Raw genomic sequence first — 23,551 nt, forward strand, 5'->3', positions numbered from 1 at the left:
ACGACGCTAACTAAATCGATTCGTAAAGAAATAATGTTCGATTGCTATTATCTTATATTTAATCGAATATTATCCTGCGTGCGCCATCATTGTTTTTTCCTCTAGAACAGTGTAGAGCAGTACTGAAGTGGCGCGTTGGAGCCGTTCTTGTTTGTTGCATAAGTTTTGTCCTTTGTTTTAATTTAACTTAGTTGGATTTAAGCTATTTCGATTATTCCACAAATTAGAGAAATGAGGAATTAAAAGTGATAAACTTCAGTAAATAATCTTAAGCGTTTTAAATAATTAACCTAGTTTTCATAATTCGAGGAGGAAATCGAAATTCCAAACTTGGCTTCTTCCAAAGTAGGAATTTGGCGAGCCAGCCTAGGCTTATGCCTAAGGCTTTGGTCTCTTTTTTTCTTGTCTACAGATTTTTGACCATAATCTCTACATCTAAAAAGCGCTAAAAGATAAGCACCGAGTAAGAAGCCTTAAGGTAATGTATTGTAGTGCCTTATATGTATGACTTTTTAAATGGTTTTAAATACTTATGATGAAATCATGGTTGTAATTTGCTAAGGATTGTTGTGTGATGCTTTTGTTTGTACATTCATTATATGCGTGGGATTGAGACCATTATAAATCTAAGTTGAATGAATTATCAAGTGGCTTATCAAATCTGAATGATTAAGGTTTTATCTATCTAAAGAAAGTAGGCTCATTCGTGTTTCAATAATTTGAAACTACTTCGTATGAAATTTAGCTAAGCCAGTCATCGATTCATAATCTAATAAAGCTTATCTCATTCATTTGAAACCATTGCAGTTTATATTACACTTGTAAGTCATTGAAATATTTTTAATATCTAATTATTTGTATTATAATTTAACTTCTATTCCCTAAATGAAATTATTTTAAACTTGACCTTGGAAAATTATCATATTTATAAATATTCTTATTATTACCATGATAAACTATTATCAGTATTATATTTAAAAAAGGATAACCCTTTTATTTTATTGAATATTGTGTATTTTTACAAAAAAGCTTAGTTTTATCAATTGTTTAACTAGCCAAATTATATTTTTCTATTCTATTTTCTTCAGATGGCAGACGTTGATCCTGAAACCCTGTTGGAGTGGCTAAATATGGGCCAGGGTGATGAAAGAGACATGCAATTAATTGCGTTGGAGCAACTTTGCATGTTGCTTCTTATGTCAGACAATGTTGACAGATGTTTCGAAAGGTGAATATCATAATTCATAGAATTTTCAAGTGATTGGTTATAATTTCTAATTACTTAATATTTTAGCTGTCCTCCACGCACATTTTTACCCGCTTTGTGTCGAATATTTTTGGACGATTGCGCTCCAGATAATGTTTTGGAAGTAACAGCCAGGGCCATCACCTATTATTTGGATGTTTCTGCTGAATGCACCCGTAGAATTGTTGCGGTAGAAGGAGCAATAAAAGCCATGTGCAATAGATTAGTAGTGGCTGATGTTTCATCAAGAACGAGCAAGGACTTAGCTGAGCAATGTATCAAAGTTCTGGAATTAATTTGCACCCGAGAAGCTGGAGCTGTTTTTGAAGCTGGGGGATTAAGCTGCGTACTCTCATTCATCAGAGATAATGGCTCTTTAGTTCACAAGGATACTTTACATTCAGCGATGGCAGTTGTTTCGAGGTTATGTGGGAAAATGGAGCCACAAGATGGCTGCTTGCCTAGTTGTGTTGAAGCCCTATCTTTACTACTTAAACATGAAGATACTCATGTATGTTTTGCGTAATCAGAAATGGTGTTAATTGAATGTAGTTGACTTTTATTGCTATATTGGTTTTTTAGGTCTCTGACGGTGCTCTCAGGTGTTTTGCTTCATTGGCTGATAGATTTACTAGACGAGGAATAGATCCAGCTCCGTTAGCTGAGCATGGTCTTACGACTCAGCTATTAGCCAGGCTTTCTACTGCAGGAAACCCTTTCATTCCCACAGTAACTACTGGGACACCATCTAGTGGCTCAACAGCAAATCCTGATGCTTCAAAATCATCTTCTAGTGTTTCTACCACCATTAGCTTATTATCAACTTTATGCAGAGGCTCTCCAAGCATTACTCACGTAAAAAAATTGGTTTTCCCAACTCATATTGTGACTTCTAATTAATCCTTTATTATTTATAGGACTTGCTTAGATCTGAACTTCCTGATGCAATAGAATCTGCGCTTCAAGGAGATGAAAGGTAATAATAATAATCTGCTAGGCTAAGGTATTGTACAACACATTACTGTGTTTACTTACTGAAAGCGTTTTTTCCTTTTGCCCACTAGATGTGTTTTGGATACTATGCGCCTGGTTGATTTGCTTTTGGTCCTGCTGTTTGAAGGGCGCAAAGCACTTCCAAAATCTGGACCTTCGGGAGTGGCTAGTGGTCTTGTTTCGTCAGCTGGTCCAGCTAGCGTAGTTGGTAGTGGATTAGCTGGTGTCGGGGTTGCATCCAGGCTTCCATCTTTGAGGAGATTAGACAGTGCTGGTGAAAGAACCCATAGGCAGTTAATAGACTGTATACGTAGTAAAGATACAGATGCTTTGATAGATGCCATTGATTCAGGAGGTAACGAGATATTTTGCTTTACGCCATTTGCAACTTTTCATTTTAACTTATCATTTGTATAAAGGGATTGAAGTAAATTTTATGGACGATGTTGGACAAACATTGCTCAATTGGGCGTCTGCTTTTGGTACCCAAGAAATGGTGGAGTTCCTATGTGATAGAGGTGCTGATGTGAATAAGGGTCAAAGGTCATCCTCGCTTCATTACGCAGCTTGTTTTGGAAGACCAGGTGTAGCAAAGGTTTTACTTCGGCACGGAGCTAATCCAGATCTGAGAGACGAAGATGGGAAAACTCCATTAGATAAAGCTAGAGAAAGGAATGATGAAGGACACAGGGAAGTTGCCGCTATTCTACAATCTCCGGGTGAATGGATGTGCCCAGTTGGGGAGACAAGTACAGCGAGAACAAGTGAAAAGAAAAGTTCAGAGTCTGCTGGGAATGGGGCGAATGCATCTACAGCTGGATCAAGCACCTCTGAAGAAGAACCTTCAGAGCCCAAAGGAGATCCAGAAATGGCCCCTCTTTATTTAAGAAGACTATTGCCTACATTCTGTCAAACCTTTCAACATACGATGGTTCGCTCAGTTCGAAAATCTAGCTTGAATCTGATTCGTAAAATGATCCACTATGCTCAATCACATCTGTTATCCGAGCTGAGCTCGTCTGATTCCGGTGTTCCCAATTTCTCATCACAGCTTGTGGAAGTTGTTGCCAGTGTCTTAGACAACGAGGTGATTATATTTTTTCTATTTGCTTTCTTTGAAAAAGTAGTTTATTTTTGAGTAATGCACGTGTATGTATTTGTCTGTGGATGTACCAAAATAAATGACTAGCAGAGAAAATTTTTATTGGCCCAGGTTCAAGGTTTCTTTTGGCAGAGTAGAGTAAAGAGAAAGCTGCACTGTCACAAATTAGTTATTTAAAATTTAGGATAGAGTGCTCTGCAACCTAAACTTGCATCACCACTGTAATTAGCCTTGAAATTGTTTTAGAGTGGTTGTCCTTAAATTTCTAATGCAGTTCTAGTTCATACTTTCTTTACCAAGAAATGGTTTCGTAATACATAAACAGAAAATATCATTACTTTGTTTGGGGTTGTGACTGCCAAATGGGCACTCTCGCACATTTTCAACTTTCTATCCTATTTCCTACTTTTTTGGGAAATTTTTTTCACAAATTGATACAAAATATTTTTTAAGTATGAAAATATTTTATATAGGATGATGATGATGGTTACTTAATTGTTCTACAAATGACTCAAGATCTAATGAGCAAATGTTCATCAGTATTCCTTGACCATTGTGCTAGACTCGGTGTTTTTAGTAAAGTTCAGGCTTTAGCAGGACCTATTGATCTAGATGATGACACTAGGATAAAATCTTGTAAAGAGGATGGAAATGTAAGTTTATTATGTACCAATAACCTATAGCGCCTAATAACGTGTTATTTGTAGGAGGAAGATGAGGACATTCCTGTGGAAGCTGAAGCCAAAGAGATCTTGACAGGCAAACCTTATCACTGGAAAGACTGGAACGTAGTCAGAGGTAGAGATTGTCTCTACCTTTGGAGTGATGCGGCTGCTTTGGAATTATCCAATGGCAGTAATGGCTGGTTTAGGTTCATTCTTGATGGAAAATTAGCAACCATGTATTCTAGTGGAAGTCCTGAAGGAGGGTCTGATAGCTCTGGTAAAACTTATCTTTATCCTGCTGAAATATAGCTGTACTTAATTTTTGTGACATAATAGAAAACCGGGGAGAGTTCCTAGAAAAATTGCAAAGAGCCAGGAACCAAGTGAGGAGTGGTGTTCCTAGTCAACCCTTGCTAAGCTTACCAGGCCCCACGAGGCTAGTTGTTGGAAATTGGTCTTTAACTTGCAGACGGCAAGGTGAAATTTGCATTCACAACTCTGACGGACAGCAGGTGCATATATTAGCCTAGAAATGAACTGTTTTTTTTATTTTATCATTCTTTTGCCTGATTGATGTATTTTTATTAAACATTACAGCAGGCTACTGTTTTGAAAGAGGACTTGCCAGGGTTTATTTTTGAGTCAAATCGCGGAACGAAACATTCATTTACAGCAGAAACTTCATTGGGATCTGAGTTTGCGGCTGGCTGGACTGGTCGTAAAGGACGAAGGCTCCGTTCCAAATTGGAAATACTTAAGCAAAAAGTCAAATCTCAAGCTAGGGAAATCTATGAGTCTCACTTCAAAAGTGCTCAAGCCCAACCTAGGGGAACAGTTTCTAAACTTTGCAATATTGTTGTTAGAATTGAATGGTCTTGTCAAAAGCAAGTGTCCAATTGCCAAGAGGTAAGTAAACTTTAATATTTCAAATGAGATGCCTATGTTGAAATATTTTCTCAATCAACAGCCTACAGAATGGCGCAGAATTCTTCAAGGAGCTCTCGAAGAATTATCATTGCTTTTACAAGAGGAACTGGCTCTTTCAGCTTACGAATTACATAGCAGCGGTTTAGTTCAAGCACTGCTTAGGCTTCTTGGGAAAAATGTAAGATTCTTAAAACCAACTTTAGTCACTATGTAATGACAATTTTTCCCGTAATGTGTAGAGTGAAGATATGAATCGTGGTCCTGCAAAAGCGGATAAGTACTTAAAGGAACGTTTAGCAATTTTTAAGTCTTGTTTTCAACCAAAATATGAAAATGACCCGTAAGTTTTTTCTTCGTGGTGTATTACTCCTGAGATTAACATTATTCTAAAAAACTACTTTAGGGTATCCCCTTGTTCAGCACTAGTAAAAAAATTGGTTTCAGTGTTGGAGTCCATAGAAAAATTACCCGTTTACCTTTATGATACTCCTGGCTCAGGGTATGGATTACAAGTAAGGCGTCTCTCTTTTATCATATTTTGGTCTCAGTACTAATAAATGATTACCTTTATTTTCAGATATTAACTCGGCGGTTGAGGTTTCGTTTAGAACGAGCCCCCGGCGAAGTTGCCTTGATTGACCGTTCTGGCAGGGGCTTAAAAATGGAGCCATTGACTGCTGTTGGTCAGTTGGAAAGGTATCTAGTCAAGATGGTTGCGAAACAGTGGTATGACTACGAGAGAAGCACTTTTGTATTTGTGAAGAAGTTAAAGGAACCAGACATAAAAGTGAATTTTGTACATCAAAGAGACTTTGATGAAAATGGAATTATTTACTGGATAGGAACTAATGCAAAGTAAGATTCTTTTAGGAAATTATTATTTGCACATTTGTTTTTACATTTTTTTCAAATAAACAGAACTGTCTGCGAATGGGTAAATCCAGCTCAAGTTGGTTTAGTTGTAGTCACTTCATCGGAGGGAAGAAATTTGCCATACGGAAGACTAGAAGATATTCTAAGTCGAGAAACATCAGCTCTAAACTGCCATACTAATGATGACAAGTAATTTTTTTTATTTGTCTACACTAGAATGCAGGTATATTAAATTTATCAATCTTTTACAGAACTGCCTGGTTTGCTATTGACTTAGGTCTGTGGGTCATTCCAAGTTGTTACACTTTAAGACACGCGAGGGGCTATGGAAGGTCAGCCTTGAGAAATTGGCTGTTTCAAGTCTCTAAGGATGGAGTATCCTGGACAACTTTGTACACTCACACTGATGACTGTTCTTTGAATGAACCTGGCTCCACCGCATCTTGGCATCTTCAACCGCCTAAAGAGGAGACGCAAGGCTGGAGACACGTCCGCCTTCAGCAGACTGGGAAAAATGCATCTGGTACTTTTTCATAAATAATATCAGTTAAAATACCTTATTGACCTTTTGTTATTACGCCTTTCAGGTCAAACTCATTATTTGTCTCTGTCTGGCTTTGAAATTTACGGATCTGTAACTGGTGTCTGCGATGATTTGGGTAAGGCTGCGAAAGAAGCTGAAGCCAACTTACGCAAACAAAGGCGACAGATTAAAAGTCAACAGCTAAAAGCCATGGTAGTTGGTGCTCGTGTTCAAAGAGGACCAGATTGGAAATGGAGAGATCAAGATGGCAATCCTGCTGGAGAGGGAACTGTTACTGGAGAATTACATAATGGTAGTGTAATTTTTTCTTTAAGAACTAACCTGAAACATTAAGTTATCGGAGGTAAAATGTGGTTTTTCATAGGCTGGATCGATGTTACTTGGGACCATGGAAGCTCTAACTCTTACCGTATGGGAGCTGAAGGAAAGTTTGATTTAAAACTTTCATCGAATTATGATCCAGAATCAAACACCGTAGGTAATACCACATCATCGTCCATAAGTCTTTCAGGAAGTCAGAAAACATTAGGTATATAACTTTTTAAGTTTTTTGATATATTTTTTAAATTAACAATGACTCGTTTATAGCGGCCATTAAAGTTGCAAAAACCACCATGACAGACTCGGCCTCTGCTAAAGGCAGTGTTCCAAGTAGTAGCACGAGTGTGCTGACCAGTCGCAAGAGTAGTTCCACTTCAAGTCTTTTAGACAATATATCGGCTTCTAAGGCTAGTGCTATGGCTAGTGGCTTACTTTTAGATCAAGCTGCTTCAGCTGAAAATCTTTCATCTGTTAAGGTAAATACTTAACGCTTGAAATGGTTCAAATATGTATATCATAATTTTGTTTTTTTACATAATATAGCAAGCGGCTGAAGCTGTTGCTGAAAATGTCCTAACTAGGGCAAATGCAGAAGCAGCCATAGTCGCTGCGGCATCATCATCTGAATCTGACGTGTCTTCTGTGGTAGTTTCCATAGGACACAGGGAAGCCATGCTTGGTCAAGCTGTTGTGGTGCACGCTCCGAGAGAAAGTTCATCTTCCATGAACAATACCATTGGACTTTCACCAACGAGGGAAGAAGAGCCCGAAGATGCCACTTCCAATCAAAGCACTCCTACTTCCACCCACGCTGCTAGCTCTTTGGGTGGATCAGTGAACAGCGTATCAAGCAGTCCCAATGCACCTACCACTAAAAGAGTCACCCTTCTGGAGAGTACTAACTCAAGCAACATTAATCAACATAATTCTAACGTTTCTCAGTCAAGGTCGCAAGGCTCACCCGGTTCAATGAGTGTTAGCGTTCCTAATCTTTCCATGAATTCCAATATTGGAGACACAAATGCAAGAGGTGGGATATATTATTTTTACAAAGTCCCTTTTTAATTTTCATATTTATAATGGTGTTTTACTCAAGATTCAACTGTGAGCTTATTGGAAACGTTTGCCGCTGTTGCTAGAAGAAGAACCACTGGCTCAGGAAGTAATGCTACCAGCAATAATGTTTCTGGAAGCTCAATCTTTTCGAGGGGCTCGAATAATGTTAGCAGCTTAATGCGATTAGCCTTGTCTTCAAATTTTCCAGGTAATATTCAAATTATTAGTATGGGGATGTTGGAATATGCTTTAGGGCTGGTGTTTGTATTCACCTCTTTTCTTTCTATTCTATCTCTCACTTCTATCTACTTTTGTTTATGGTTAGAAATTCTGGCTGATCTGCTTGAGTTGCCAGTGGTGAATGAGTCGAGTCCCGGAGCTGCCACTCTCTCTCATTTGGCTACTTCTGGTGGTTTGTTAAGCACAGCTCGTAGCTATCCTAGTCTTACAGCCACAACGACAGCCTCCACATTAGGTACTAGCAGCAGTAGTTCTGCAATGGGTACTACTGGAGGACATAATTCTTCGGGTTAATAAATTTGCTATCTGATTTGATGAAAAAATGCCCCAGAGGCATTGAAATAACAATTATTCTCATTTAGCAGGAGGTGGAGTCGGTGGTGGACATCATTTGCATCACCATCATTTACATCATCAACATCATGGAGGAGGAATTGGAAGCTCTGTTTTTGGTCAAGGCCTCACTATGAGTCTCACTTCAACCTCTAGTGACAGTGAACCTGATTTCCTAGATAGCTGTAGAGCCACCACTCTCTTGGCTGATTTGGATGATGAAGATGAATTGCCGGATCCGGATGATGATGAAAATGAAGATGATGATGAAAATGAGGATGATGATGATTACGAAGATGTTTTGGTGCGATTTAATTTTTTTCCTTTGTATTGTACAGTACTTATACATATTAATTGATTTTTTCGCAGGAGGAAGAAGGTTTTGAAGTTCGAAATGGCAAAAGACGAAGCTGGGATGATGAGTTTGTCCTGAAACGTCAATTTTCTGCCCTTATACCCGCATTTGACCCAAGACCTGGCCGCACGAATGTTAATCAGACTACAGACTTGGAAATTCCTGCTCCAGGAACTGAAAACTCTAGAGGGCAAGACGCGAAACCAACATCTGGCCAGCCTAGACTGTTGCTAACTTTGAAAGGCCCGAATTTGAGTGGAGTTGCCGATTTGGAAATTGATCTTGCAAATCCTAACTGGACCATTTTCCGAGCTGTGCAGAAACTTATACAAGCATCTCAAATAGGAAGTAGTCAAGACAAAATTAGAAGAGTGTGGGAGCCTACATATACGTAAGAACACTCTCCACAACACGTTGACTTATTTTCTTTTTTTGAGTAGTATTGAAGTTTTCTAACCATTTTTCAGAATAATTTATAGGCAAGTGAAAGAAGATACAATTTTTCCTCCTCCCAAAGTTAGGGAAACTGTTCCATTATCAGGCGGAAGCAGTCTTAGCATCAACAATGAAAGTCCAGAATCACCAACTACTCAGCCCATAACCCAGAGTCCAAAATCAAACTTAAATACTCCATTGCTACCATCTATCTCAACAGGGTGCACGCCTGAAACCCTTTTACAAGTTCTGAGGCTAATCTACGCACTTTGTAAAGAGTCATCGCAACAGCAACAACAAGTTAACTTTGCGGGTAAAGACCTTAAATTAATTTTTTTTAAGCATTCCCAAAGGATTCAGGAACTTTTCTTTAATTAAGGCTATCCGCCGGAAATTGAATTTAATGTGCAATCTGAAGAATTTATTAGCAAGAAAATTACAAATAAGCTTCAACAGCAAATCCAAGATCCTCTAAGTTTATCTTCTTCTTCGCAACCAGAATGGTGTGAATATATGACCTATACATGCTCCATGCTTTTTCCTTTCGAAACTAGACAACTTTATTTCTCATGTACAGCATTTGGAGCTTCTAGGCAAGTATCCGCCCTAATATTATAATTGACAAGTAGTTGGTTCTAAATTTTTTGTCTTTGAATAGGTCAATAGTCTGGCTTCAAAACCAGCGTGATGCTTCAATGGAAAGGAATAGGGGTCCGTCTCCACGTAGGGATGATCCCCACGAATTTAGAGTGGGCCGTCTTAAACATGAAAGAGTTAAAGTTCCAAGAGGTGACACTATTTTAGATTGGGCGATTCAAGTTATGAAAATTCATGCTCCTAGGAAAAGTATTTTAGAAGTAAGATATTTTATTAATTTCCATTTTTCTACTGAGTGTGTTTTAAGGGATGTTAACCTTTTAGGTAGAATTTATGGGTGAAGAGGGTACGGGTCTTGGCCCAACACTTGAATTTTACGCTTTAGTAGCTGCTGAGCTGCAAAAACGTGATTTGGGGTTGTGGCTTTGCGACGATGACATTCATCCTCCTACTAAACATGAAGTTGACAAAGGTGAAGGAAGCAAGCCTCCCGGGTACTACATACATGCCAGTTGCGGCCTTTTCCCCGCACCTCTTCCGCAGGAAAGTGTTACTACTGATAGAGTAGTTAGATATTTTTATTTCTTGGGTGTATTTCTGGCAAAAGCTCTCCAAGATAATAGACTAGTAGATCTGCCTCTTTCACGCCCGTTTTTGAAACTCATTTGCAATGGAGATGTCCCTAAAAAAACTCTTGAGGACAAATTGCCATTAAATCATACTAAAAGGAAATCTTCCATTGTGGAAAGTGACCTTTTTGATGCGAAAAGTTTGAAAAATAAGGAAAAAAATGCCTCTTCTTGTGGATCTGAAGATCAGAAAGAAGTTATTGAACAAGGATCGTGGTTTAAAGCTATATTAGACCATGGAGATTTCCTTGACATCAATCCTCATCAAGCCAAGTTTTTGCATCAATTAAGAGAACTAATTGTTCAGAAGCAACGCATTTTAAGTGATCGTTCACTCACGAAAGAAGATAGATCTAATCAACTGAAAAATCTGACAATTCCGTTTCATAGTGGTCAAACCTCTCCTGGCATGCCGGTTAGAGTTGAAGATCTTGGTTTAACTTTTCAATTTTTTCCTTCCTCGAAGGTTTATGGTTTTGCCGCTTATGATCTTCACCCCAATGGAGAAGATGAGGTATTTAATAATGGCAAAACAAATCACCATTTCATTTCATTAAATTGTGATTTCATTTTAGGAGGTCTCTCTTGATAATGTTGAAGATTACGTGTCACTAGTCTATGAATTTTGCCTATACAAAGGAATTTGTCGTCAAATGGAAGCTTTCAAAGGTTCTTTTCCTCATTTGTTTGAAAAATAGTGCAAATTTAACATTTCTGTATTGATTAACAGAGGGCTTTAATCAAGTATTTCCAATGGAGAAACTGGGTGCTTTTAGTCCCGAAGAAGTACGTTTAATGCTCTGTGGTGATCAAAGTCCAACATGGACGCGAGAAGACATTCTAGCTTATACAGAACCAAAATTAGGATATACTAGAGACAGGTAATTTTATAAATGCCTTCATAGTAGAGCCATTCAAATATTTATTAATTAATACTATTTGATTTGCATTTAGCCCTGGATTTCAAAGATTTGTCAATGTGTTAGTCAACATGAATGGTGAAGAACGAAAAAATTTCCTGCAGTTTGCCACTGGTTGCTCATCTTTGCCACCAGGGGGATTAGCAAACCTACACCCGCGATTAACAGTTGTGCGCAAAGTGGATGGTTCAGATGGAAGTTTCCCATCCGTTAATACATGTGCGCATTATCTGAAACTGCCAGAGTATAGCTCTGAAGAACTGCTTAGAGAAAGACTTTTAGCTGCCACCAAGGAGAAAGGATTTCACTTGAATTAATTCTGGAAAAAATCCTTTGATTAGAAGTAAACAAAATTGAATGACTGTGCCCACTGGTAAAGAAAAATTATGGTGAGTAAAAAGAGTATAAATTAATTAAGAGCGATTGTTATGTAGACCTAGGGTTTGTGTATGTTTTAGAAAATTATCAAGTCACTTGTTTTATTTGAAAAGATATGACCTTTCTGCAGCATGGAAATGTAGAGTATTCCTTTTAAAAAGGAAAAAAAATTAAATTGTGTCCAGCGTGGATATGTAGAATGATCATTAACTAAAAATTCCCTAACAAGCATATTTGTTTGAAAATAAACAAAAGAGGTTCGTGGTGGAATATCCAAAATTGATCTATTTTGGCAGAAATTTTATTTAAATTATTGAATTAAGGTGAAGGGAATAATTATTCAAAAAATCACTCTTTTCAAACAAATAAATATAGCAAATAGCAGTAAATATTATATTTGAGAAGTTTGTATATCTGGTCACAGTGGTCAGTGTGGTACTCATGCAAAAAATTGCAATCCTTAAAAATTGTTAATCACGCTGCACTTTGGGAATTAAAACCTCTGTCTCTTTCTCTCTCTCTAGGCATAGCCTTATTCTTCAATTTCATCTTATCACCTAATTCGTTAATGGAAATTTAGACTTTCCAACATTGGTACTTCTAGTTCAAATAACTGCGATATGTTCATTTGCTTTTCCTTTTTCTTCTCGAGATATTACATTACCTCTATACCTTTTATATAATTTATATTTATATATTTCTTCAGTAGTTGGATGATAATTTTAGTAAGCTATAAATTTATATAGGAATAGAATTTTAAGGCGATTGGACGAATCAAGAAAGATTCTTGCTAATTTTGGACGTTATAATAGAATAAATCATAATATGTGAAAAAATAGTAACTCGGAAATGTGTGAAATATATAATAGGTGGTTTATCATAATTATAATTGATCCTAAACTATATACTAATAGTTGAAATTGACTATTTATTTTAACAATTAACAAAGTTTTGTGTAGAGAGAGAAAATTAAGCTTGATTGGAGGGTTGTATATAATTATCTAAAAGCTTTTATCCGCGCTCTAAAAAAATTAAAACCTTCAAATGGAAAAAGTGCCTGAAGTTATGAACAGTGAAATAGATAAAAAGGGGAAAGTTTTAAAAAATATCATACAACCTATTGCACAGATGTTTGATTTAATTTAAGGTACATTCTTAAAATGTGTTTCCCTATTTCTTTGCACATTAGTGAAATTATATGATATTACTTTGGTTTCGCAAGTTTTTACTCCAAATAATGGTAGTTTTTTTATAATTGGCATCTTATTGTGAACTACCTGCAAATAATTCTAGTTCTGGTAAATATAGAAATTATTATACAAGTAATGCTGCTTTTGAGTAAAAATTCTTGCTAATTCTCTGCGAATTATTCAAAGAGAATTAAAAAGGCGTGACCAATTAAAAATGTGAAAATATTTAGTTCTTTCAACTTAAACGCGGAGAAAAAGTAATGAACAAACACCATTTATTCTTTTCTTTAAATTGTACAAAATCAAAGGTGTTAAATAAATACTGAAAAGTAGTAAACTCATTAATATTTAACCTAAACCCTTATATTCCACTTGCGTATTGCCTAAAATTCCCACGAGTCTAACCATTTTAGACCGTACATTGTACTATTCTCAAAATTACTGGATGATCCTTCCATGCCATAAGTTAGAGGATAGAATAAGTAAAAACTGTAAATGTAAAATATTTTAATACATTGTTAAAAGTATCCTTTTTACAACTCACCTGTATAAAATAATGGATACTGTACCGCCAAGCAACCAATGAAAAACTGAATTTCCAATGGATGGAGGAAGGAATTTGGGTATAACTTTAACCAGATAATCCAAAATAACACCTACATTGATAAAATAATTGATGAGCCGAACATTTTTGATGGACTGTTTAAATTTTTTACCAGATAGCATGGAACTAAAGAGTAATGCAGGGAAGTAATGATGAAAATACAATATTCGACCCATAATGTAAAATGGCCAATAATGTAGGGACCAGCTTATAAACAACCAACCGCAGGTATTGGTTAGAACTTTGTTTTGAGCTAAAATTAACAAAACTAGCATTATTATAACTTCATAATATTTAATCATTAATCATTTACCCTCAGTATCTGGGGAAAAAGCATTGCCCCTTTGTCGATTAACAGCGATGTAAATGTGAAGACCCAAGTATAATGACAATATTGCCAAATTTGCCCACCAAATTATTGGGTTTCCCAACAGGTATATTCGGTATTGATGGCCAGAAAAAAATTGACCCTATTTTACAGAGATAATATTGTCTTATAAAGTTTAAGAGATATTTATATGAAATACTGATACCCTATAATTGACTGGCCATTGCCATGGTCTGGAAGTCACTTCACCTTCTTTTGGTTTTAGACCAGCATTACCCTAGTAAAATTGGAACAAGTTTTTATATTTTGAAGGATTGTCTATTTAGTATTTACGCTTCATACCTGAAGCATGACTGCGTGAGATTCTAAAAACTTTTCCAAAAAGCTAGGCGCATAAACATCAAAACTGACATTTGGCACTAAGTATAAACCGAATTAGTCGAATGACAATTATTTGTTCAAATTATCATATTTGTATTACATTTAGGAAAACTGTTGTCCTCTATATTCCAGAGATTATTTTTATCTCTGATGTTAGGGTTGCAAGTAACTTCCATTTGTTCGTATCCCCATTTTGGAAGTTGCTTTGAGTGAGAGTGCAAGGCACATCCAGTTAAGTAATGAACTAGGCGAAATTTGCTACTTACTGTAGTTACAACATCAGGATCAGCACCTTTGTTCCCCGAAATAAGTTCAACTTTCCAAACGTCATTCGCATCCCCAGTGCCATTCTCACCATAACAAGTTATTTGAAAATGGCGTTTTGTTATAGGAGCTACTTCTCTATGACTGTGTAAGTTACGTGAAGTTCTAATATGGTTTAAAGTTACAAATTAGACAAAACATAAACGTTAAATGTTATATGTAACTAACACAATATGCTGTAATCTTATCAGATCTCCATTTCTTACTAATTCAACTGGGTCATGCGGTTTAGGTTGTGTATCAAATTTCTTTAACAACCATTTATTATTTTCATCTTTATGGGAATAGGTTGTTACCTAATTAAAGGGAGGTATTAGAGCATAATGGATTATTTCACATAGACTAAATTTTAATCACTTGTTGCTGTTTGGCCCCAACTCCTTCGGGATAAAGGTGCCAATGGGAATGCAAATATCCGCCGCCAGTACGATGGTTTTTTAAAGTAACTATGGCGCCATATGCCAATTCTGTATAAAATATTTATTTTAAAGTGTAATTCTTTGGTTTGATAGTGTGTGTCTTTTACCTCTGGGCATAACAGCCTGGTATAAAGAGTTTCCCTGTAGTTGAGACTGAAATGCGGAACTGAAAAAACCATCTCCTGATCCACTGAAATTATAAGTCTAGTTGGAATATGGTAATCTGATTATAAACTGTAATTGTATTGCTGATACCTTTTATACAGCACTTTCAAGTGAATATAGAAGAAGATAGTGTATAGACATATTGGTAATATTATAAGGCAAGCTGCACGTGCAGCAAAATGTTTAAAAACTTGTACCTGAAATTATTTTTTTGAATAATGGATTAAACTAGGACGTTTTCTTCTTTTTGATGGCAGAACTCACAATTGGAAGATCAAGATTCCCCAGGAGGTTCCATAGATCAGTGCAAGTATGTAATCCAACTAGGAGAACTACAAAAAGGCCTACAAATTTGACACTTATAGCACATGCCAAAAAAACCCCTGTCCAGGATAACCAAAACCACCAACGTAGCTGAAAAGGGGCTAGTCGGTGACTTTGAAATTTCACCATTCCAAGAACTGAACCAATTATGAAAAACATCAAAATTGGATCCAACAAGATGTACCTTGACAATGTTAACACTCCAACATCTAAAGTGTAGAAAAATATTTAAATTTTCTGTGGCTTATATCCTAAGTCTATAATATAAGTGTAATACATGTATAAGTCTATAACAATATTATATACTTATGCTTATATTTATTATTTATATTACATGGTTCATACCAAAAATTATGAAGGTAGAACCTAATCCAGCTGCTATTAAACTTTTAGTCATTTCCCATACAATCAGAAATGAGAAGGGTACAATGAGTCCACCAAGTGTGACGCAAAACTAAGAAAACCAAATAGCCTTAATACTACAAAAAGTATATTGTATTTAAATTTGGAACCTACAACTCTCATGCCAACATATGGATGATCTCCAAACTTATCACCAGGTTTGTTAAAGGCAAAACTACCATTGTAACCAGTCAGATGTCCAGACAAACCTATAAGCATCTGTATCATGGTGTTTATTATAAAAATATATTAAAGCCACCAACCACATAATATATTTTTCATACTTTTCCCAAAGGCGGATGAACGTCAAAAAAGAAAGTGTGGTTTATGTACCAGCTACCCATCTTCCCAAAATGTGTTTCATCCCAGCTATTTTTACAATTAAACGTTAATGAGTATATTTGCAAGGTGTTTTTGGTTTTCATAGACTCACCATACTTGGTCAGGTTGGTCAATTTTATAATATCTTGTAATAAAGGTTAATAAACATATTGAAGAAAAAACGATATACCATTTTATATCTTTCTGACCAGTGTCCAACGTTTGTTTACTAGTTACTTGTTTAGTTTTCATAATTATATTCTTTTAATGTTTAATAACTACTAATGTCAAATGTGACACGCGTAAGATATTAGTTTTAAAATTCAAAAACCATGAGAAAATGATGGGGGTTGCCAGGGTCAATGACATAATTTTCAAGGGGGGGAAAGCTTAAGAGAACCCAAAGACCCCACTCAGGGCCTGCCTAAAAAGAATGAATAGAATAAATAGAATAAATAGAATAAAACCGATATGCTGGAGATGCTGAGTGTGCCAGGTAGGACGATACTTATTCTATTTATTCTAAATGCGAGAATGACCATTCTTTTTGCCTGCTAGCTACGAAATTAATTATTAAACCATGATTATGATTAAACTAAAACCAACTTTCGAAATTATTAAATACGTGTTATACAAATAAAGCTAAATAACATGCATTGTCATAAAGGTAAATAAAATATTTGCATTCGATTTCGTCGTTTAATTATTGTAATCTAGGCCATTTCTTTGTGTTTATATCACGTGAATTAAAACTAATTTTAGAGTTTATTCTAAGGCAAGGGAATCTAGACAATTATAATTTATTCGAACCTAATAGCAAGGGAATCAAGACTAATTTAATTTTATTTGAAGTCCTATAATAATAATATTAATAATGAGAATTATAATAATAACTAATTTATTTATTCTAGTAAAAAATGTTAATGTCCACGGAATGGTTTTAAAAATATAGCGAATTTATTCTATTTATTCTAACGCATTTTCGGTAGGCTTTTTGTCGTCAACGCGTTGTTTAGCCATTGAAACTTATTCTATCACGTTTTCCTTACTTCCGTTTTGAATACCGGAATTATTTTTGCTCCATCACGAAGACCGCGAAGAGGGGTATATTTCGTGGTAGTTTCGTTAATTTCCCTCCACAGGTTTAAACCTTATAGCCAAATTATTCTATTTATTCTAATTCCTTTTGGGTAGGAAATATGGCGTATCAGCGTTTTTTTCGTGCTTCACATTTATTCTATCATTTAAAGCTACTTCCCTTTTGAATACCGGAATTATTTTTAGGCCGTCACGAAGAGCGTGAAGAGGGGTATATTTCGTGGTAGTTTCGTTAATTTCCCTCCACAGGTTTAAACGTTATAGCGAAATTATTCTATTTATTCTAATTCCTTTTGGGTAGGAAATATGGCGTATCAGCGTTTTTTCGTGCTTCACATTTATTCTATCATTTAAAGCTACTTCCCTTTTGAATACCGGAATTATTTTTAGGCCGTCACGAAGACCGCGAAGAGGGGTATATTTCGTGGTAGTTTCGTTAATTTCCCTCCACAGGTTTAAACGTTATAGCCAAATTATTCTATTTATTCTAACGCGTTTTCGGTATGCTTTTTGTCGTCAACGCGTTATTTAGCTATTGAAACTTATTCTATCACGTTTTCTATTCTTTCCATTCGAATACCGGAATTATTTTAACGCCGTCACGAAGAGCGTGAAGAGGGGTATATTTCGTGATAGTTTCATAAATTTCCCTCCACCGGTTTAAACGTTATAGCGAAATTATTCTATTTATTCTAATTCCTTTTGGGTAGGAAATATGGCGTATCAGCGTTTTTTCGTGCTTCACATTTATTCTATCATTTAAAGCTACTTCCCTTTTGAATACCGGAATTATTTTTAGGCCGTCACGAAGACCGTGAAGAGGGGTATATTTCGTGGTAGTTTCGTTAATTTCCCTCCACAGGTTTAAACGTTATAGCGAAATTATTCTATTTATTCTAATTCCTTTTGGGTAGGGAATATGGCGTCTCAGCGTTTTTTTCGTGCTTCACATTTATTCTATCGTTTTTAAGCTACTTCCCTTTTGAATACCGGAATTATTTTTAGGCCGTCACGAAGAGCGTGAAGAGGGGTATATTTCGTGGTAGTTTCGTTAATTTCCCTCCACAGGTTTAAACGTTATAGCCAAATTATTCTATTTATTCTAACGCGTTTTCGGTATGCTTTTTGTCGTCAACGCGTTATTTAGCTATTGAAACTTATTCTATCACGTTTTCTATTCTTTCCATTCGAATACCGGAATTATTTTAACGCCGTCACGAAGAGCGTGAAGAGGGGTATATTTCGTGATAGTTTCATAAATTTCCCTCCACCGGTTTAAACGTTATAGCGAAATTATTCTATTTATTCTAATTCCTTTTGGGTAGGAAATATGGCGTATCAGCGTTTTTTCGTGCTTCACATTTATTCTATCATTTAAAGCTACTTCCCTTTTGAATACCGGAATTATTTTTAGGCCGTCACGAAGACCGTGAAGAGGGGTATATTTCGTGGTAGTTTCGTTAATTTCCCTCCACAGGTTTAAACGTTATAGCGAAATTATTCTATTTATTCTAATTCCTTTTGGGTAGGGAATATGGCGTCTCAGCGTTTTTTTCGTGCTTCACATTTATTCTATCGTTTTTAAGCTACTTCCCTTTTGAATACCGGAATTATTTTTAGGCCGTCACGAAGAGCGTGAAGAGGGGTATATTTCGTGGTAGTTTCGTTAATTTCCCTCCACAGGTTTAAACGTTATAGCCAAATTATTCTATTTATTCTAACGCGTTTTCGGTATGCTTTTTGTCGTCAACGCGTTATTTAGCTATTGAAACTTATTCTATCACGTTTTCTATTCTTTCCATTCGAATACCGGAATTATTTTAACGCCGTCACGAAGAGCGTGAAGAGGGGTATATTTCGTGATAGTTTCATTAATTTCCCTCCACCGGTTTAAACGTTATAGCGAAATTATTCTATTTATTCTAATTCCTTTTGGGTAGGAAATATGGCGTATCAGCGTTTTTTCGTGCTTCACATTTATTCTATCATTTAAAGCTACTTCCCTTTTGAATACCGGAATTATTTTTAGGCCGTCACGAAGACCGTGAAGAGGGGTATATTTCGTGGTAGTTTCGTTAATTTCCCTCCACAGGTTTAAACGTTATAGCGAAATTATTCTATTTATTCTAATTCCTTTTGGGTAGGGAATATGGCGTCTCAGCGTTTTTTTCGTGCTTCACATTTATTCTATCGTTTTTAAGCTACTTCCCTTTTGAATACCGGAATTATTTTTAGGCCGTCACGAAGAGCGTGAAGAGGGGTATATTTCGTGGTAGTTTCGTTAATTTCCCTCCACAGGTTTAAATGTTATAGCCAAATTATTCTATTTATTCTAACGCGTTTTCGGTATGCTTTTTGTCGTCAACGCGTTATTTAGCTATTGAAACTTATTCTATCACGTTTTCTATACTTTCCATTCGAATACCGGAATTATTTTTACGCCGTCACGAAGAGCGTGAAGAGGGGTATATTTCGTGGTAGTTTCGTTCATTTCCCTCCATAGGTTTAAACGTTATAGCCAAATTATTCTATTTATTCTAACGCGTTTTCGGTATGCTTTTTGTCGTCAACGCGTTATTTAGCTATTGAAACTTATTCTATCACGTTTTCTATTCTTTCCATTCGAATACCGGAATTATTTTTACGCCGTCACGAAGAGCGTGAAGAGGGGTATATTTCGTGATAGTTTCATTAATTTCCCTCCACCGGTTTAAACGTTATAGCGAAATTATTCTATTTATTCTAATTCCTTTTGGGTAGGGAATATGGCGTCTCAGCGTTTTTTTCGTGCTTCACATTTATTCTATCGTTTTTAAGCTACTTCCCTTTTGAATACCGGAATTATTTTTAGGCCGTCACGAAGAGCGTGAAGAGGGGTATATTTCGTGGTAGTTCCGTTTTAAAAATATTGTCCATTGATTTTAACGAATTTTTCGTAGGATTTTGTGGTTTATGCGTTTTTCCACGCCTCTAGATGGCGACATGGTCTCCACGAACGTATAAATTATTCGATACCTGTAGCGGTTTATTTGAATTATTTTTCAATATCTTTTCGAAGGGAACTAGACCTCGTATTACTTGAGACGGTTTCTACGTGTATTCGAGGCTCATAGTGAAGTAAAGTAAAATAATGAACTTTAGAGGATTTCTTAGAACATTGAACCAAACGCAATGCTATTCCTTGATTTATTCTTTTTCGGATTTTCAGACGCAGCTAAGGCATAATCACGTAACCTCCATAGGCATTAGGGACATGGTCATTCTAGGAAATAAAAAATTCTTGGTAAAACACATTTATCCTTAGTTTTTTTAAGATGAGTGGGTGTCATTTAATGATGAAGTAGTCAAAAGGCTTTGCGGCCTATGGCGGATATGTTTGTCCAAATGGCAAATAGATCTATTTGGTCCTTAACTTATATATAATCTTAAAGGGAGTTTAAAGCACCATATTTATGTTGTATCAACTAATTTCACCTTTTTTCCACCAGACTTAATAGAAGCTAAAGGTAATTGGCGCTAGTTAAGTTTAAAACCAGTTATCGCACGTTTTAGCAAACAATTTGGCGATTAACTTTATACTCATTTTGAGGTTAACAATTCTATTAATTTGGTTAATTACGAAAATTGAGGGTTGATCTATGTTCTATTTTCTAAATAACTTACACCTAAATCTAATGGAACGATCGAGCTATAGAAGTTTAGTATAATTGTTAATTGCAATTGACCTTTAGGGCGGGGGAGTAGTTTCCATCTATTTGGGTCTCAACCCTCTGGGATTTTTAGTAGAACTTTGTAACGTTCTGACAAAAGCATGTTCGGTTGCCATTGCAAATCGAATGAAAATTTGATATATCATATAGGTCTACATTACGTTCGACTTTGAACAATAAACACCTCAGGTACTCTCCTTTGTGAGTAATTTAAAATTACCATTAGAAAGAACAAAACCAACAAGACGAACACTGCAGGTAGTTGGTTTTCTACTACGAGGGCTTTGGAATCTTAGGTAGAGAGTAGGAAATAAGCGTCTTATCAGAAGTAAATAAAAACGTGTTAGGCGTATATGTGGGGAGGTGAACATGAATGGCTACATAGTTTTGTATTTGTAAATTCGCCCTCCAAAAACGAGTATTCTTCAAAATGCGAATAAATATTTCCAAGTAATACAAATTTTATTAAAAAAAAGATATTTAATTAACAGGAATATTAATGATATTATTAATATGGGTTATGAGTCCACCCGGCTCCTGGTCCGCGTCTATGTGAGCTTTCACCCCGACCACGACCACGACGACCTCCGCGACCTCCTCTCCTTCCTCCTCTTTGGACCAGATGATGTGTCTGTAATAATAAAGATATTTTAAACGAGCCTCCAGTAATTTTTAAATAGAAGTAGAAGTCTATTGCTATTTGGAGGGAATGATTAGAGTCTTCTGACAGATATAATTTCTTACGAGCAATTGAACCCTTGACACATCCGTGGACATTTGCTGAAGGGCCGTGTCTAGTGTGGGTCCAAAGAGGTGGACAGCCAGGGGGGGGGGGTATGTCGATGTAAGCAGTGCTTGCTTCGCAGCTTGTGAAAGAGGCTGGCCTTGTATACTTAAGTTGTTAATAATATTCTTGCGCCTCTGCGCCACTAGAATGTCTTGTTTTTTTTTTTAGATCGCTGTACATTTCCTGCACCCAACACTTTTGATCATCATTTTGCAGCTGAAAAAAAAAAGGTTTGTGTGATACTGTTATAACTTATACACAGGGGCGGACTGTCGTCGTTTTAGTCAGGTGGGCATATAAATCTCGAGGTCACCAAATCGTTAGGAACCCGAGAATCATTTTGGGAAAAAAAGCGTATTGATAGATTATCCCAGTCGATTTGGAAGGTGTAGAAAATTAAATTTAGTATTCTAGAATGGTTAAAATGTTCCCGTAAACAAGGAATTCCATAACATCGCGTCCTCCACCCCTCTTTTGGAACCTGGAATAACCAAATTAGAACTGGAAAAATCACAACTGCCAACTTTGATGGCCGTTGACCATACGGTTTTTATCCCCCCCCCCCCGTCTCTACTCTTCTGTTAATGACGCAGCATATCTGACACCTGACCTGGCCTTTACCACCTTTTTTCCTGTTTATTGACTATAACGTATTTAATTTTTAAACAAACTTGTGGGTATGTGGCTTTCATATAAGCCATGCTCTTTTTAAGAGTCAATTGAAGCTCATAGAAAAGAGATTCCCTTTTCTTCGCCTCGGCATCTGCTGGTTGCGTGATCCAATCCGTGTTATGGATTACAAAGCCATCGAGAATCGGAACGGTGTATTCCGGATCGTTTATCTAAACCAGAAAAATAAAGTTAAAGTGTTAATAATAAACTTCTTACAAATTGAAGAAAAACGAAAATTATAACTAACGATCTCTAAGTCAACTGAACCCTCTTCGTCCATTGTGAATTATAACCAGAAACCTGAACTAAAAGTAATAAAATAAATATTTTCACGCGCATGCGTCGTTACATCGGAGGATCCTAAATTTATGTGTAGTCGTCTTTGATCATATATCTGAGGGGATGTCTCGAAACTGAAATTTAGAAGTTGATTACCAGCTCATAAATTGTGGGGTGGCGGAGTGGTTAGCACTTTCGCCTCGCAGCGTGGTTCGATCCCAGCTTGTGGGTGAAAACTCCGAACAACTCCTTCCGGATTGAGTATGCAAGTTCTCTCCCCACTCGTTAAAGGGGTTTCCGCCGATTATTTCGGTTTCCCCTTTCTATCAAAATTTGTAGTAAGTGTATGGGAGCTTTTGGCTCGCGTAGAATGAAGGGCTTGCCACCAACCTCCAAAACTGTTTAACCTGGTCACCTTAAAAGGTCGCTAGCTGACTTGGGCCTGTGGTGGTATAATGGTATTAGCCCAGCTTTTTATTATTATTAAAACTTCATTTCAAATTCAGGGGGAATTTTGTGTTTTTTTTTTTCATTAGACAGACCCTTTAACGTTTTAGTCTAAATATTATGATCAAATATCCAGCTCCCGATCCGTATATTTACCACTCAGATATTTGAGAGAACCGATTAAAATTTTGGCGTTTTGCACCAAATCTCAGACAAGAAACTTTTGAAAGCTTCATTGTGGATATTTTCTAGCGGAGTTAAATTCACCTCCATAGTGGCTTGAAGAGTAGAAGATAGCCAACAGTTTTTAAACATGTTCACTACTCCCCTCCGAATTACATTTTGACAAAGTAAACATTGAGTTTTTGATCTTTCGTTTTTCGCGTTCGGTAAATGCATACAATCCACGTGATATACGTTTTTGCATATCGTGCACTCAGCGCAGTCACGTCCTACAGAAGATTCATGACATATACAATTAAATGG

General features: G+C 36.4%; 3 protein-coding genes across 3 annotated transcripts; 1 reads left to right on the plus strand and 2 right to left on the minus strand.

Annotated features, from left to right (window-relative positions):
- Nucleotides 1–112: 112 nt before the first annotated feature.
- Ufd4 (ubiquitin fusion-degradation 4-like) lies at nucleotides 113–13,111 on the plus strand. The gene is made up of 32 exons (XM_090154432.1): nucleotides 113–478; nucleotides 1,089–1,228; nucleotides 1,295–1,757; nucleotides 1,829–2,101; nucleotides 2,164–2,222; nucleotides 2,311–2,594; nucleotides 2,659–3,326; nucleotides 3,815–3,994; nucleotides 4,049–4,283; nucleotides 4,343–4,518; nucleotides 4,604–4,912; nucleotides 4,974–5,111; nucleotides 5,173–5,273; nucleotides 5,337–5,445; nucleotides 5,511–5,788; nucleotides 5,852–5,995; nucleotides 6,058–6,329; nucleotides 6,394–6,642; nucleotides 6,715–6,879; nucleotides 6,939–7,147; nucleotides 7,215–7,701; nucleotides 7,768–7,935; nucleotides 8,053–8,256; nucleotides 8,330–8,604; nucleotides 8,670–9,046; nucleotides 9,123–9,403; nucleotides 9,470–9,683; nucleotides 9,749–9,947; nucleotides 10,012–10,830; nucleotides 10,892–10,985; nucleotides 11,047–11,197; nucleotides 11,271–13,111. Exons 2-32 carry the CDS (start codon nucleotides 1,089–1,091, stop codon nucleotides 11,551–11,553), a joined length of 8,004 nt encoding a protein of 2,667 aa, XP_090010558.1. The 5' UTR covers nucleotides 113–478; the 3' UTR covers nucleotides 11,554–13,111.
- tw (Protein O-mannosyl-transferase 2) lies at nucleotides 13,063–16,482 on the minus strand. Its single transcript, XM_090154436.1, has 16 exons — nucleotides 16,185–16,482; nucleotides 16,036–16,120; nucleotides 15,866–15,970; nucleotides 15,695–15,803; nucleotides 15,290–15,558; nucleotides 15,116–15,222; nucleotides 14,968–15,050; nucleotides 14,799–14,908; nucleotides 14,610–14,737; nucleotides 14,218–14,546; nucleotides 14,079–14,155; nucleotides 13,942–14,013; nucleotides 13,722–13,878; nucleotides 13,521–13,661; nucleotides 13,349–13,460; nucleotides 13,063–13,293 (listed from the first exon to the last, which is right to left on the minus strand). Exons 1-16 carry the CDS (start codon nucleotides 16,322–16,324, stop codon nucleotides 13,188–13,190), a joined length of 2,130 nt encoding a protein of 709 aa, XP_090010562.1. The 5' UTR covers nucleotides 16,325–16,482; the 3' UTR covers nucleotides 13,063–13,187.
- A 4,928-nt stretch (nucleotides 16,483–21,410) lies between these two features.
- Nucleotides 21,411–22,619, minus strand: LOC149935198 (uncharacterized). The gene is made up of 4 exons (XM_090154805.1): nucleotides 22,587–22,619; nucleotides 22,339–22,509; nucleotides 21,625–21,883; nucleotides 21,411–21,511 (listed from the first exon to the last, which is right to left on the minus strand). Exons 1-3 carry the CDS (start codon nucleotides 22,617–22,619, stop codon nucleotides 21,782–21,784), a joined length of 306 nt encoding a protein of 101 aa, XP_090010931.1. The 3' UTR covers nucleotides 21,411–21,511; nucleotides 21,625–21,781.
- Nucleotides 22,620–23,551: the final 932 nt, after the last annotated feature.

This window comes from Leiobunum rupestre, chromosome 7 (assembly GCF_980474605.1).
Source record: "Leiobunum rupestre chromosome 7, qqLeiRupe1.1.hap1, whole genome shotgun sequence".
NCBI classification, from domain to species: Eukaryota; Metazoa; Arthropoda; class Arachnida; order Opiliones; family Sclerosomatidae; genus Leiobunum; species Leiobunum rupestre.

Bases quoted from the DNA above. Each gene is read 5' to 3' on its own strand.
- Ufd4 (XM_090154432.1), top strand. From the start codon at position 1,089: ATGGCAGACGTTGATCCTGAAACCCTGTTGGAGTGGCTAAATATGGGC. The intron at 5,112-5,172 runs GTAAGATTCTTA...CGTAATGTGTAG, and splicing joins TTAGGCTTCTTGGGAAAAAT to AGTGAAGATATGAATCGTGG. The intron at 11,198-11,270 runs GTAATTTTATAA...ATTTGCATTTAG, and splicing joins TTAGGATATACTAGAGACAG to CCCTGGATTTCAAAGATTTG.
- tw (XM_090154436.1), bottom strand. From the start codon at position 16,324: ATGAAAACTAAACAAGTAACTAGTAAACAAACGTTGGACACTGGTCAG. The intron at 14,738-14,798 runs GTGATTAAAATT...CCCTTTAATTAG, and splicing joins TTGGGGCCAAACAGCAACAA to GTAACAACCTATTCCCATAA. The intron at 13,662-13,721 runs GTAAATGATTAA...TGTTAATTTTAG, and splicing joins TTTTTCCCCAGATACTGAGG to CTCAAAACAAAGTTCTAACC.
- LOC149935198 (XM_090154805.1), bottom strand. From the start codon at position 22,619: ATGGACGAAGAGGGTTCAGTTGACTTAGAGATC. The intron at 22,510-22,586 runs GTTAGTTATAAT...TTTCTGGTTTAG, and splicing joins GTTCAGTTGACTTAGAGATC to ATAAACGATCCGGAATACAC. The intron at 21,884-22,338 runs GTTTGTTTAAAA...TTTTTTTTTCAG, and splicing joins TGAAAGCCACATACCCACAA to CTGCAAAATGATGATCAAAA.